Here is a 16,161-nt window from a genome sequence, read left to right as displayed (position 1 = left end):
AACCCATCCTCTCATCTCCCTCCTCCTTGTCCTGCTCTCCTTTTAGGGCCCCGACCAATGTGTAAAATGCCTCCACTTCAAAGATGGACCCAACTGTGTGGAGAAATGCCCCGACGGGTTGCAGGGGGCCAACAGTTTCATCTTCAAGTACGCCAAGGCCAACAACGAGTGTCACCCCTGCCATGCCAACTGCACCCAGGGGTAAGCCGGGGAGGATACATGAAGATGTGTGTCCGTGTATAAAAAATGTTATTATAAGTGTTTGCTCCCCTTTACACTTTCCGCAGCGTCCTCTGGCTTAGGAGCTTTTATGCCGTTAAAAGCATCGTGAAGACATACTGCTTTGGACATTGAGCGCCTCCCTCTCAAGGAGAGAGAGAGAGAGAGAGAGAGAGAGAGAGAGAGAGAGAGAGAAAAGGGGAGCGGTGGAGAAGATGACTTAATCTTGCAGCCGCTAGATTCCCCCGACCTGTAGCTGGCTTCTGGTGGCTCTGCGATCAGAGGTAGAATGCGTTGACCCTTAAGGCCATGTGGAGCGTATTGCAGATGAACTATAAATGAAGGGATGGGGGGCAGAGAGACAGTAGCTAGAGGGGAGATGTGAAGCCGGGGGGGTGGTGGGGGTGAAAATGTAAGATAAGGAAGACAGCAAACGAAGGTTGCAAGTGAAGAAGTAGGTGGGTGAGGTGCCTGAGGTTCTATAGAAAAGAACATGGTATGCTGGCTGGAACAAAGAGCATCCCGACACAGTGAGTCACAAATCAAAACATCTGCTGGAGGTAACGTTCACCCCAGGAGCTCCAGATGGGCATGCATTTATAGAAACATGATTCTCCAGTCTGCAGCATGATGCGGTCTGCACTGGAGATCCAGCAGTCCAGATTCACCTAATTATAGAATGTGTTTGTAGCTACGGGACAGTCCTGTCAGTGTGGCACAGCAAACAAAGAAAAGAAGTGGAGTTAGTCTGCTTACACCAGAACAATGAAACGACAGCTTGCTCTACTTGCTGTCAAAAACAACAAGGTTTCAGACCTTGTTTGGAGCTTTTATGAAAGGGGTAAGATGGTGGTGTGGAGTCTTAAGTGCTGAAACAAATCAATTAATCAATCGGTCTGTCAACAAAACCGCTTATTTGCTTTCTCACCAAGAGCTGGATGCAAAGACCGACACCGCTCACATGGATGTGTGCTAAATGAGGCTACAGCCAGCAGCCACTTAGCTTAGCGTAGCATAAAGAGTGGAAACAGCTATGCACAGATATTGTCAGTGAAAGACTTCTGAGGCGATAAAGAAGAGGTCGATGGATGTAAAAGAAACAGGTGACGAAGGGAAGGCTTTCACTCTCAAAGATGCACCCGCGTTCCTGACTCCGTTAACACTAATCTGTCGTTGGCATGACAACCCCTCCATCATGCTTTGTCGTCTTATCCGGCCCTCCAGCCACAGGGTGCTCTGGATTATCATCAGGACTGACGCCGAGTCTGGGTATTTGAGGCCGTGAGCCAAAGTGAGACATTACAGAGGTGAAGGATCAGTGTCAGGAACAGAGCGGCGCCCGAACAGCCGCTAAAGAGTTAGCATCCGGCTAAAAGACACTTCAATGGGGGAGCAGATTAAACCTGAAGTCTCATTACGCTGCCTCAAAGGTTCTCAAACCCCAGAGGGGGGGCGCGGGGGAGTTGAAGGGGAGCGATGTGAGCCAAAGATACTGCAGGAGGTGAGAGCGATCAAAACAACAGGAAGGTAGTTATTGTAGTTTGGCCGGATGATTTGTCCTCATCATCACGGTCACACGCAGCAGCTCTGTGTTTACGCTTTACCACTGACGTCCATCACAAATATACGTCCGCTAATACGCTTAGAAATCATAGAAACAGATGTGATTCCAGACAAGAAAAAGGTTTTCCTCAGTATTAGAGTAATCCACTGACAGTTGTCTGTACGTGAATGGGTAAATTGCTAAAAGGGGCTGCTAATAGCTAATTAGCCATACTTTTACGTCCCTCTAAGCATATTGGTAATGCTAAAGTATCAAGCACTGATAGAAAGATGCAACCATTATCAAAACAGTAAATCAAAGAACAATCTGTACTGAAGTGATGTTTATTGTCAGACCACTCCTTTGTTCTCCAGGAAGGAAACAACGTGGCACACACAGACACGCATCCACGCACACACAGCATTGGATCAACAACAGATTAATCGCTAATTAGCTATTTGGTGCAGCATTTAATTGACAACGAAGCGACTTTGGAGGAGCCACAGTTGTCACCGGTTTAATTCCGAAGTTGCCGTGCTCTCCTAATTTGCCGTGTAATTTGTTGCGTCTTGTGTGCTCGTGCAGCACGCACGCACACACACACACACACACACACACACACACACACACACAAACAGGAGCGTTGAAAAAAAAACGTTCCCCTGTGTCTTTCCTGCTGTCCTCCACTCAAGGAGGTAGAATTAATGAGCAGCCAACAGTCTGCTTTAATGACTTCCTGCTTACCTAATGTTTAAAAACTCCACTTGTCAGCGGCGTGTTATCAGCACTTCTTCCCCGTGCCGCTGATTGTCGAGAGAGTAAGAAGCCAAAGATGTAAGTATTCCAAGAGGTTAAAGATGCTGAATCAGAGGGGGAAGTCGCTGAATTAAAGAACAATGCTCTCCCATCCGAACGCTTCTCCCCGTCATATTGACGAGAGGTCAGCCGCGCTCCGATCTCCAACAGTTTCCCCGCCCGGCGACAGCCGACCGACGTGAGAGAAAGACAACGCGAGGTTTGCTCACAACCCTGATTTAACGGACGATCTCTCTCTCGGTTTGTCTGCCCCGCAGGTGCATCGGGCCAAGACTCCAAGATTGTGTCGGGATGATGGACAGGTAAGAGATCTCAGGTCACACTTGTGATGCGGGACTGGGAGACCGGCATCAGATCCTGCCACTACTCATTAAACGCTCTCATGACGCTCATTAACAAGGGTGCAGACACTTTTTGTATCCTGTAATTGATGGATGACTTAGGAATGTTTTGCCTCGGTGTGAATCTCCGAGGCAAAACATTCATTTATTAATTTAACATTAATAAATGTTAAATGTTAACATTTATTAAAATCAGTGGAATGTCATTTTGATTATGAAAGAGAGTGAAAATAGTCCGTTTTTAATGCTTTAGAGATCTAAAAGAGATGCGACTGACTTGTGACGTGACTTGGACTTGCTCCATAGAAGATAAGAGCAGCTGAGATTACTAGATTACTTTTACTACTGCCAGTAACCAAGCTACTGATACTACTATTATGATAATATGAAGTCCCGCCCCTCGAACACGGACTGGCCAATCATAGCCCAAGGGTCCGACAACTACCCGGCTCCGTTCCATAGACTCTCATGCAATTCTTCAGATTTTCTCAATTTTTCCAGCTCAAGTTGATTTGCCGTTAAAGACAAACATCTCGAACACGTTACAACGTTTCCAGCAGGCTTAGCGACGGGTCAATTTAGAGAAAGTATTTTGTGCCACACGACCTAAATAGCCTGAAGACAAAACAACAACAAAACTCTATTAAAAATGCCCATAAAAACAAGTGATCTTTACAGTTGGAGCAAACTCTAAAGAGTGTCGAACTCATTAGAATTTAACCAAACCAGCACAGCCATAAAAAGGAGGTCTTGAGCTCCTTTTTAAGAGAGGAAATAGAGATGAGACCTTTTTTTTTTTTTTTGCTTTCCCCTCGTAGGCTTCTGCTGAGTCTCTATTCCCAGAGTTGTCCTTTAGCTCACACAGTGGCATTATTCCCCCCGTCTCATCTGGTGACCTCACGTCACTTGTTCTGCTGTAAACCCTTCCCTCCTAATTGGAGAAGTCCTTATCCTCGTCTCTCAGCTGGTGCTGTCACACTCTCTGCTACTTGTCCCCTTTCTCCTCCCTTTGCTCCTATTTCTTCTTCTTTTTATTACATCTCTTTTAATTCCCCCCTATGTCTTTCCCTCCACTGTTGTTGTTTCTCCTTGTCTCTCTTCCCCCCATCTCTATTTAATTCATTCCAAACTGCCGGATTACTATTCACCACATGGCTGTATATCTCATTATGTCGAGACACCGCAGCCTCTTTGTGAATTTCAAGCCCTCCCCCTCCTCCTGTTTCGTCAGAATCGATACGGCAAAAGCTGCGGCACCTTGCGCGCCCACAGCCCCGTGGTACACGAATCTTCCATTAGCCGCTAATAGCCTTTACAAAGAAAAGAGCTTTGGACTTTAGGTATTTGGTAGAAGCAGGTGTTGTTTCGTTGCTATGGCGGTTGTCTTTTCAAAAGATGAAGAGGGCAGTAAAGATTCTGGCGAGAAGGTGAACTGGAATACAGATAGGAAGGGAAGGATCAAGGAAAAGAGTAATAGAAGGACCGATTTGAGTGGTGCCATAACAATAGGCGCAAGAGCAAGAGCTATGTAAATGGCAAAAGCATTAGTGCCATCATTAGAGCTTTTAACTTCCAACCTTTAGGCTTGACTCCAGAAGATTAGTGAAGGGTTGACACCTTTAAATTCTCATTTCTTTGAAGTGATTGTCTTATCTAACTTCCAGTGTGAAGGTATGGTTACTTTTGTTCTTCTTATTATTGAGCTTGTTCTCTCTCGTGCTAATTACAGACGAGAGAGAACAAGCTTGTTGAAACCCTGTAGGATAGCTGTGAGAGAGGAACGATAGGGAGGGGTGCAGAGTGAAGAGAGCAGGGCCTATCAGGCTGAAGAGTCCACCTTCTAAAAGCGGAGGGTTCAATCTGGAGCGGTGAGAATATTTTATTCCCTCTCCAGCAGCTTGGAGAATTCATCAGCATCTTTCCAAGAGCCTTTTTTTTTTTGTTGTTGTGTTTTTTTTGTACGTTTCAGCGATGCTAATGTTTCTTCTCGTCCCTCGTCTCTACAGGACGCCGCTAATAGCAGCTGGCATTATCGGCGGCCTATTCATCATCGTCATCCTGGCGCTCAGCGTGGCCGTTTCTGTCCGACGCAAAAGCATCAAGAAGAAGAGGGCCTTGCGGCGCTTCCTGGAGACGGAGGTGAGAGGGACGGAGTTTCTACCGGACGTACTACTTCTCCTTTATTTTTGTTTTGAGGTTTCAGATTTTGGAGAATGAATTGCTCCGTTTGCAACTACGGGATGAATTAGTAATAGCTGCGGACAATTACCGCAGTGTGATGAATTGTATTGATCCCAGAGAGGAAATTGGGAATAGCTTCCTCAAAGAAGCTTCCTTTGTTTTAATGTGGCAAAAACTGAGGAAGGCAAAGTTGTGTTTTAGTTTGCTTAATAAGCTATTCATATTTTTTATATTTCTGGGTGCGGGGCGTCCCACTTTTCTTTATCAAAGTTGCACTTTTCCAGATGGATGCCAACCAGACTAGACTCGTACACAAACCTTGAAACGTTAAACCTTGACTGTGGTACTTAGCCAAACCACGCATTGAGCGGAGGGTTTTAACGTTATGCGCGGCCATCGATCCGGCCTTGAAGAGCATCAGACGGCGGAGCAGACTTTATATTCAAAGGAGAAAGTCAAAGATTGTGGCGTAGGCGGGTGCCGGGTTTACGTGCGGGTTTACGTGCGGGTTCACGCTCCGGTTGATCACCTTTGTGCTGCTACGGAGCGCCGTGTGTCCTGTGTGCGGCCCGGCGGTTGTCGCTGCAGGTCGGCTGAGTGGCCTTGCCTATAGGAGCGGGGCAGGCTGCTTGTCAGTCTGCATTAGTATAATTTACAGGTAGAGACCGCAGTGTTATAGACAGCTGTCAGGCTGGAGACGGGAGTTTGCAGGAGGGCGGCCACGGGCGGCCTCTGCCTCATCCCAGCCACACACATCCATCTTAATCACCCGGGTCCTGTTCCGACAGCGTCTTGACCGGGAGGGAAGTCTTCAGTCCGAGCAGATTCGCTAATGTACTGTCACAGGGAAGGATCCGGCTGGAGGGGCGTCTTCTCGCCCCCCTGTTTGCATCTCCCTGCACAGACTGATCTTTGCTCCGTCAAAGCTCGACTCAATACTCCACCGGGAAAACCGGGCCGGCCGAGTCAATTTCCCCATCCTTCATGGAGACCTAATAGTGTGTAAAAGTAATTAGACACAATCAAATGTTTAACGGCCGTGACAGGTCGGCCTACAGGTTAGACGGACCGCTCGTTAAGAGCGGGTCATGGGTTCAGCCGTGTTTTTAGTGTCCTTAGTTATTCTGTGTAAGAGCCGAATCTCTCTGGAGTTAAAATCCTTGCCTTTAATATTTTAATATGTGCATTTCCACCTGCATTTCACTTTCTATCTGGATAGGATAAAAGCATTGGATAAAAGCGTCTGCTGAATGACTGCAATGTAATGTAATGAATGGCGCTCTGCACTCTCACCTACCCCAGCGTGTTTAAAATCAAACTGCACTCCGCACAATACGCTTTGGACGGCTGGCGAACGTGCATTTCTCTATTCAAAGCAATAATCGAGTCTGTGAACGGAGATCAAGCTTGTCTGGATGAGGGGTTCGGGGACAGCGATGGCTCAGGGACCCCCCCCCCCTCCTCTCCTATCTGCCATCTCTTTTTTAAACAGAGAGCTCACCTCTTGTGTCAGACAGGGAAGCGATGCCTCCAGTGCGAGCTGCCATAACGTGATCTGAGCACACGGCATTTCCATATCAAGGACACGTGTGAAGGCAGTGTTGACTCGCAAAACGCGCCACTACTTCATTTCTTTAACGTTGTCTTTGTTTTAATATTCTCTGCGTCTGTCTGTTCTCACGTCCTCACCTTCTATTTTTCTTTTTGTGTTCTCCATTTATCCGATCTGTCTCCCTTGCGAATAAGCACTTTATTCTTCTATCTTTTTAACTCTGTCTTTGTGTTTTTGTTGTTTCTTCCCCTCTCCTTCTCTCTTTCACCTTGAAAGAAACAAAAAAAAAAAAAAGAAGCCAATCTCACACTGTGGTGCCTCTTAAAGAATCCCCTGAACACAAATTGCTTTGCTCGCAGGGAGCGACAGCACAAACAGCAGAGTCGCCCCACTGTTGCAGCTCCCAGGCCTTGAACTTTGACCCCCGGTCCAATGAAGCGGGACTAATGCACTCGGAAGGTCCTCTTCCAGCTGCTTTGTACAGACACGGGCCGCGCGAGTGTTTCAGCACCACAGGCCGTGGACAGCTCTCACGCCGCTTACACGCTCTCCTCTGCTTTCCTCCGAGAAGGATTTCAGCATTCGGGGGAGCTGGACAGCTCCCGTTGTTTGCTCCGGGGCGGGCCGGCTGAGCGAAGGCACGGGATGTCATTACAAATGCATGCGGCGCAGCCGGGCATTGTTCAAATACCCCGAACCTCGTGTTAAATTGAATTCAACGTCCCGGCGATTCAAAAGACAACCAAATATGTCACGTTGGATCTCACAGAGGTGTGAACGTTTCTGTTCGGTACAACGAGCTCAAAATGAAGCAGACGCAAAACATATGCACTTATTATGAAACAGTCAAATGCATCAGGAATTTAATCTTACAGGGACATTAAAGTCCATTTGACCCGCTTCTAGTTTCCCCGTGCAGTGGTGGGTTATCATTGCAGGCTTGTTTACAGACAGTCTAAGGACAGCCTGGTCCTGCAGAGCTCCAGTAATGCTCCACATGGTTAGCTGGATCAGGTCTGCCCCAGCCAGTCGGGAGCTAATCAGGTGCCGGCACAGTAGAGAGCGCTCGGGCTCGGTGCCAGTGGTCTAAACACTCTTTCTTTTCAGTCGTGGGCCCCATGGCTATACTTCAGGAAAAGAGCCTCAGAGAGAAGAAAACATCCACAGGCATTTGTACCGCAGCCAACTCCAAAGTGCTGAATTCCAGGTCTCGCAGAGAAAGATGTCCACAAGAATACGAGTGTAGTGACTGAGAAGTGCAATGAAAGGCTGCTCTTTAGATGCAGATAGCGGCGGAAAAAGTGCCGCTGGGATGGGCTCGCTAATACCAAGAATGAATGCCCTCGCATACTGATAAGCACGCCTTCGTGCGCAAATGGTCTTAATGAGCTCACTCTGTGTCATTGTGGTTCCCAAAGTAACCCGCGAGAATATTTTACTGGGCCATCAAGATATCCCAAATTGGAGAATAAGGAAGGTGCGGGGATGTGAGGGAGCAAATGTTCGGTTTTCGTGACTTCAGACAGTTCCTTCCGCCCCATGTGTTTACCCCACGTCTGTCTGTTTATTACACAGTAGAACCAAACCTCATGAGGGAAGTTCACCTCTATTAGGCCATTCCGACTATAGAGAGCAATCATTTCCAGAAACAAACCCATTTTTGGCACTTGTATAAGTTCAGTATTTTTTTCTAATAGACAAAATATGAATCAAAACTACAAATGAGGCATTCTATGTGGGGAACGTTACAGCCTGCACCCGAGGGCTCGCAGTGCAGCCGTATGTTTGAGGACGTTGTTTACTTACTCGATGCAGAATAATTCCGTGAACGTATTCCTGCTCGAGGCTTGAACATACTGCTCATTTGTCCAATGAAGCATCCGAGTCCAGCGCACCGCGCCACCGGTGAGGCTCATTTGGCAAAGGCAAGGTGCATTATTAGCCGGTAAATAAAGTGGCGTGGTGAGTGTGTGTGTGTGTGTGTGTGTGTGTGAGAGTGAGAGTGAGGACGAGCTCCAGAGAGTTTTGCAGGCCATGGGTGTGCATCTTATTTAATAGACCTCTCCTCTCTCCTCCCCTCATCAGTCCGGCCCTGCTTCGTCCTAATGAAACAATAACAGCTACAGCCTGTCGCCATCTGCTCGTTCCACTGCTCCATCACCTCCTCTCCTCCTCTCTCTCTCTTACTGAATCTCTTCCATTTCACTTGTTTTCAGCGTATGCACCGGCGAATCAAATAACGCTCTTTGGCCAAATACAGGGCTGATGTGATGGATGCGACAAAAGCGCGTCCTTCTAGTCAGCGCTTCTGTGTACTTACATACATACGTCAGACATTCACAACCTGGCAACTCATAAGTTATCCTCATTTAATTGCTAATTTTTATGCGACAGCGCTCGTTCATCATTGTTGACATTTTAATCATCAATGTTAATGTTGTTTGTTTCCTTTGCGTCTTCATTTAAACATGTTTTGTTTTTTTTAAAGATTCAATATGTAATTTGCAGAGGAATGTGAAGGAGAATTGCTTAAAAACCCTCCAGGGGCTCCAGGGCTATCTATCGATAACGGAGACATAGATCAGCAGAATACCGATCACAATTCAGCAGCATTTAAAAAGTACATGTGAGGCCATGTTGGTGGCGGTTTTGTCCCCGTCAGTCAAATGTGATTAAAAGTGTGAGTAGTGCTGAAGCAGATGAGCCGAGTTCTTGAGCGCTGAGCTCTTGTTGCTTATTTTGTTGTAAATATTGAATCTACTTAAGATTTGAAGTTCTCAGGGGCTTTAAGTACGCTTATTTTAGAGACCAAGGCCAAATCGGTATTGGGACAAAATCTTCATTTCTTTCCCTCGTGTATAACTTATTCACTTGTAAACTCTATGTAGTTCTCCTTGCTTAAGGCTTTTAGAAATGAGTGTTTCTTGGTTCATTCCTGTCCATGGATGGAGCATTCGATAAAAGACAATTTCACTTCGAGGTCCCGCAGTTCTGGAGCTTTTGATCAAAACACAGTTTGCCCAAACTGTTGGAGTTTCTTTTTCAGTCACACCATTTCTTGTAATTGTTTCAAGATAAATACAGTTTGACACAGCCGACTAAGATGGAGGTTTTTCACTGTTACACAATCCCTGAGTCACGCTCTAACTGCCACAGCGCCTCCTGTCATCTCATTCACTTCCCCTCAGTGTTTATCCCTCGCTCTCCCTTCCTGCGGCGACATCTCCGCCGCCGTACGCTGCGCCTCCGGGGCCCGGCCGTAACAACAGACATTAAACGACAAGTCATTGCCGAGCCGCGGGCAATGTCATCCATCCTGGGCGGCCCGGCCCGGCGGTGCGATCGCCGGTCCTATTGTGCTGATGGTTTTATATCGCATTAAGTAAGTGTACGGCTGAGCGACTGATATATGGTCTCATTATATTGTTTGATGGCCGTGGCTGAGCTGGGTGATTATGCCGCTGATAAACCGCGGCGAATGAGGGACCCGATAGGCTGATAGGCTCATTAAGACGTGTATTGATCAGAGGCATTGACTTCTTGTGTGTGTGTGTGTGTGTGTGTGTGTGTGTGTGTGTGTGTGTGTGTTTTGTGGTCGGATAATGTGCTTCCATCCGTGTGTGTGTTTGATGTTTAGGAGCGTGCATTTGCATGTGTTGTCAATATTTGTGTGCAGTGTACATGCATGTTATCTGCATGTGCTCAGAGATGTGCACTACATGCTGCCATATTCGTGTGTGTGTGTGTGTGTGTGTGTGTGTGTGTGTGTGTGTGTGTGTGGCTCTTCCATCCCCCTGGCTCAGGTCTCGTCACTGCTCGGTTACAGGTGCCAGCTCGGTGCTCTTTTATATTTAGTAGCCGAGGCTTTGTGGAGCGGCTAGCGGGGAGGCGGGCGGGTGGCCGGCCAGCTGCTGGGATCGCTGCTCAGTGTCAGCTGTTACTGGCAGCCAGGCAGTGCGGAGGAGGCTCGTCATAACCTTGAATTGGAATTGTTTTGTGTGTGCACAGCTGGTGAGCCGCCGCTGGTTGTCGGCTGTGATAGCAGCCGACACCGGGCTGTGATTTGTTCAGCGGTGGGCACGCCGCGGTCCACGCCGGTAACTGCCAGCCATGACAGAACTTCACGTTCACACAGCGGAGTCATTTGTATTTCATGAATTTGTGCGTGTATGTGTGTCTGTGTGTTTTCCAATTCATGACTATCAGCACAGGGCAGTCACTGTATTTTTTGGCTGCGCATAATCCTTGTTCACCTCGCTCTTCTCTTTCCAAGAGCTCTTTGCTTATTACTTTAAAAGGGAGCGATCGCACCCTGAGGCACACTCTTAAGAAATGTTTTTAGCGTTCAGCAAAACAGAGGCACCCTTCGGGTTTTACAACAAAAGACGAGAGGAATGTTTTTCATGCTTCTTCTTTTTTTTTTGTTGCACTAGACGAACACATGAATAACAGTTTGAATGTGTGTTTTTGTCAGCTGGTGGAGCCCCTGACCCCCAGCGGAACGGCCCCTAACCAGGCTCAGCTGAGGATCCTCAAAGAAACCGAGCTGAAGAGAGTCAAGATTCTGGGTTCTGGAGCTTTTGGAACCGTATACAAGGTCAGTGTGTGTGTCTGTGTGTGTGTCTGCGTCAAAGCGCCTGCTGTTGGGTGCATCTTTCACACACTCCTCACTCAGATGTGGCCGCCTCCGCGTTATAAATCAAACAGCGGCAAGTCAGCTAGGAGGCGACGAAGACACTCGAGAAGTTTCTTTCAAGTCGAAGCGCCCTGCGTGACAACCTAAACAATAAGCATAAACATGTCCCTTTGTAGCAGCGTTTCCTGACAGACGTGAGCCGAGGGCGGCTCAAGGACCTGGAACATTAACGGCTGTTTGCTTGCCAACTCTCCTGCCCTTGGCGTAATTATTCACACCACCCCGAAACTCAGCAAACTCATTGAATAAACACGGCGTTCTCTACCCCCAGCTTTAAATTCCTCTCTATTACACTTCTGATGGGCCTATTTGCTTTTATCGCCATACTTTAATACAATTAATCTGCATACATAGTGATACATGAATTTATCGCCATGTTATGATCCGAAGCTCTTTGCTTGGGTCTGTTTCGGCGCCGTACAGTCAGTAGAAGTGTTTAATCTTTTATTTTAATTTGAGGAATGAAGCGCCTCAGCTGTGGGTGTTTCCTGAGACTGTGTTTACGGGGATGACTTTGTGTATTTCAGGGCATCTGGGTCCCGGAAGGTGAGACGGTGAAGATCCCTGTGGCCATTAAAATCCTCAACGAGACCACGGGCCCCAAAGCCAACGTGGAGTTCATGGACGTGAGTATTTATTTCGCGCCGGCTCGTGAGACCGGCCCGAGCCGTGTCACTTTGTGGGATTGTGCATTCGGCGATAAATTCTTACGAGAGTACCATCTCAGTCCGAGCCGGTAATAAAGCGAACTCCACTGTGCTGTACAGCCGCGCATGTATTGAACGAGACTCTATTAAAAAACAGCACTTGTTTATGAGATATGGCTTTATTGGAATCCGGGAGTGATAGAGGAGGAGGAGGGAGGGAACAAGCCGGGGAGTTTCCTACTCTTCCCACCTTATCTTCGTCACCTCTCTCCTCTGTCCTTTCTTCCCCTCTTCCTCCCTGTTTTACCCATCTTTCTTTTCACACTGCAGTTTACTTATCACCAGGTTTTTTGCAAAAGGACGGTAGTTCATCTTCAATGTTGTTTTGGATGTTTTCCCAACTGTTTAAATCTTCTGCAGCTCTGCATCCAACTTCTTCCAACTCCATCTTTTCTTCTTCTTCTTCTTCTTCTTCTTACACACGAACCAAAACATGTGGAGTGAATTGTCATATTATTGAATCAACATGGCGGTGCTTCCATCTTTTATTTCCCTTTCTGCCCATTTTTTTTCCATCTTCTCTTCTCTCCCTGCGTCTTCCCTCCACCTCCCTCCTCTCCCTTCTTTCCCTCCCTTCCCTCTTCCCCTGTTTCTCCCAGCGGGGGCCTCTGTCCATCCAGAGCCAATATGCTCCGTCTGCCGGCTTGTTAAACAGCAATCTAAAGGCAGGCTCACGCCTCGCCGCTGGGAAACTAGCCACTGGAGTGCCGGCTCCAAAACACACTCCGAAAATCCACACATATAAACACCAATAACCAAACGGCGCGCACTTTACAACAAAAGGCTCCCCAGGTGGTGGCGGCCTTGTGTGCGCGAGCTGCAGGCTGATTTGTTTGTGTCGGCAAAAATGTGAATTTTGAGTGAGCGAGTTGATTATTCCATGTGAAATGCAAAAGCCTAAAACAGCGCACTAAATTAGTGCGTTTCGATGCATACACACACTTTCGCAAGTGTGTGTGTGTGTGTGTGTGTGTGTGTGTGTGTGTGTGTGTGTGTGTGTGTGTGTGTGTGTGTGTGTGTGAAGGAAAGTGAGCTAGATTGGAGAGGGGGGTCAACCGGCAGTAATAGAGGTCAACGCTCAGGTAGACGAGAGAGAAACCAAAACACACGCGCGCTCATGCACGCACACACACACACACACACACACACACATCCTCGTTACGTTTGCACCGGGAGCAGAGCGCCGGTGCGATAGTATAGCCGGACATGGGTTAGGAGTCACGGGTCTTTTGGGATCACAAAGAATTAAGCGCCTTATAAAAGACGAGAATAAAAGCGCCTTCTTCTTCTTTCTGTTACACACACACAGGTGTCCTCCTTCGCTCTTCTCCTCCCTCCCGTCTCCTTCATCCCGAGGTGTGAGGTATGCATGGCGGGGGGGGGGGGGGGGGGGGGGGGGGGGGGTATGAAGTGGAGATGTAGTGGCACTACCTTGGGCCGTGAGGCTCTGTTTAAATCAGGCCACTGATGGTGCCAAAAGCCTCTCCACGGCCTATTGCCCCCCCCCCCCCCCCCCCCCCCCCCCCCCTCTCCTGTTTAGAATTAATCTACTCACACCCACACCGCCAACACTCTCCCCTCCAAGCTCATTCTTTAGCACCTAAATTTAAAAAGGCACCTCATCTATCTATCAGCTGCCCCGGGGGCTGAGCCTGGATATACACCTCCTCCTCCTCCTCCTCGACCGTTTGCCTCGTGCAGACACGGCGAGAGGGAGTGCAAGTGTGTCCTTGAGTGTGTGAGCGTGGAGTGTTTCGGAGAGCTGCCAGGAGAGTGTATGTGTCCACATGCGAGAGCGTGCGAACGAGAGAGGCAATAGGAGACGAGGGGGAGCGACTGAAGTGAGCGCTTTTTAAGCAGCGACTCCGGGTTGCAGCTTCTGCTCTGCCATAATGCATATTCACGCCGGCCACGAGTACCAGCGCTCGCCTATCATAACACTTCATCACCGCCACACATCCTTCTGCTTGCGGCGCCGCAATAACAATTACCGGACGTCGAGTCCCAACTGTTCAAAACCTCTTCGGCCATCTGCCGCAGGAAGGGATGAGAGAGATGAGACGGAAAATGCATTTACACGCCGTATCAAACCAGGGAGAAAGCCTGTGAAATCAGACACGCGGCGGCTCTGTGTTCGGCGGTGTCGGGTGCAACAGCTACGAACCTCTTGTGTTTTATGCATGTTAAAATATAGATGAAAAGGGCTGCGTTTGTGCGGCTTTGAAGGGGATTTCTGCAGGATTTTCTCGCACAGTGGGAATACTCTGTGGACAGATGCTTTGCATGCAGATATAGTCATCATTCCACAAGTCTAAATTTATGCATCTAACTCCAGCTGCAGAAGGAAGTCGTATCCATGGTTAATAGATGCAATGGACTCCCAAGGTGCATTTTAGCAAGAACATCTGATCACCAAGCCTGAAGTTCAGTTACTGGTTGTTCAGAATATTCCTCTCCTATATTTGCCACGATTGATTAATTATGTTTTGGGTAAACAGAGGACGAACTGAAATGCAACAACCTTCTTAGTCCCTCTTTGTCCTGTCCCCCCCCCCCTCTCACCCAGGAGGCCCTGATCATGGCCAGCATGGAGCACCCCCACCTGGTGCGTCTGCTGGGCGTCTGCCTGAGCCCCACCATCCAGCTGGTCACCCAGCTCATGCCCCACGGCTGCCTCCTCGACTACGTGCACGAGCACAAGGACAACATCGGATCGCAGCTGCTGCTCAACTGGTGTGTCCAAATCGCCAAGGTAAGAGACGACAGTCCGGCCAGATGAGACGGGGACGCGGCGTTGCTGCGCTGTAGGCGTTGGCAGGTGTGAGGGGTTGTAATAGATATGAGTGTTAATGTCCAGTGTCACCCAGAACAAGCTCCGATTCTTATGCAGAGACATGATATTATATGTATCAAGATGCAAAATGTGAGCTGCAGTTTTACGACACAGAGTTAGGGTCTATTGTTGTTGACTTTTTAGTAATAATCTCCTCCAGTTGGCCCCCCGTTGATCCTAATTATTCTCACTGCTCGACACGCTGATCATTTCCACAACCCTTCACAACGACACGAAGCAGCAGAAATGCCTCGTTTTGCTTTGAACTCCGTCTTAGAAGAGCATCAGCGCGCATTATTCCCTCAGGGAATGAGTGACGGCGCGAGGAATGAACAAGTTAAACACCCCTTCTCTGCCGCGCAAACAAAATCTACAATCGTGGAAACAGCAGCAGGGCTCGAAATATTTGTGTGTGCTTTCGCTTACCCAAAGAACATTTGTGTTTTATTTGCAAACGAAGTCGACGCGGCCAGACTGCTCGATAGTGTAACTGCTGGGTGAGATTTAACTTCTCTGAGTTATAACTCTGGGATGGCAGTAGGGTGCTATTACATGATGTGCAAGCATCTGCTGTGACACAACAACCCCCCCCCCCCACACACACACACACACCCCCAGGCTGATTTACCGCTGGCACTGATCAGCCTGATAGGATGTTAGACAAAACAACAACTGTTAATATTCTACAAGATTGGTTTTAGTGCCGTTTTGCTAATGTGTATTCTGAAGATGGACGGTTCTTCTCATTGAGCTCCCAGTGCATCTCACATTGCCGTTATTTCACTGGTCAAACCAAACGCCAAATAAATACGAAGCATCTGTGTTGCTTTACTGCAGGCTGCCGATCCATTTATCACAATGCCGTTCTATTAAACAATTTCCACTGTTGAAATAGAGGTGACGGCGCTTCACTTATGTTAGTTATTCATAGCTGTGTGCTCTCTTGAGCATATTGAATAGCGACCTGATATCACAGAACGCTGTGTCCCTGTGATCGCGGCCCGCTGAAGCGACACTATATTACGCAGAAACGAGGCGTAGAGAGCCCCGTCACATCCAAGGTGACTGGGAAAAAATTGTCTCCAGGGATTTTCCAAAACATGCAGTCACACGGTTGTAGCGTTCATCTGATCCCTGATCAGATAAATGACGTGTGTGTGTGTGTGTGTGTGTGTGTGTGTGTGTGTGTGTGTGTGTGTGTGTGTGTGGGCGAGGGACTAGCTTAACAGATGCATGTGAATGATGTCGGTAAAAGAAGGTGCGGTGCGTCACA

At 48.0% G+C, this 16,161-nt stretch overlaps 1 protein-coding gene across 4 annotated transcripts in view; it reads left to right on the top strand.

The window, feature by feature from the left end:
• LOC137879205 (receptor tyrosine-protein kinase erbB-4-like) overlaps window positions 1-16,161 on the top strand; it is a 194,179-nt gene that overhangs the window by 142,953 nt on the left and 35,065 nt on the right. For 3 of the 4 annotated variants that reach the window (XR_011103711.1, XM_068719871.1, XM_068719869.1), the window contains exons 15-20: window positions 47-201; window positions 2,836-2,880; window positions 4,926-5,058; window positions 11,127-11,249; window positions 11,876-11,974; window positions 14,622-14,807. Coding sequence is in view for 3 of the 4 variants with exons in the window: in XM_068719871.1 (XP_068575972.1) it covers window positions 47-201; window positions 2,836-2,880; window positions 4,926-5,058; window positions 11,127-11,249; window positions 11,876-11,974; window positions 14,622-14,807 (741 nt within the window). In the remaining variant the exon portion in view is untranslated. The remainder of the gene's footprint in view (window positions 1-46; window positions 202-2,835; window positions 2,881-4,925; window positions 5,059-11,126; window positions 11,250-11,875; window positions 11,975-14,621; window positions 14,808-16,161) is intronic. The other variant, XM_068719870.1, reaches the window with a different exon arrangement.

The sequence above is a fragment of the Cebidichthys violaceus genome, unplaced genomic scaffold (assembly GCF_023349555.1).
Source record: "Cebidichthys violaceus isolate CVI_PGR_0920_01 unplaced genomic scaffold, fCebVio1.0.p SCAF_24, whole genome shotgun sequence".
NCBI classification, from domain to species: Eukaryota; Metazoa; Chordata; class Actinopteri; order Perciformes; family Stichaeidae; genus Cebidichthys; species Cebidichthys violaceus.
Note: the sequence above shows the minus strand (reverse complement) of the source record. Positions and strands in the feature narration are given on the sequence as shown.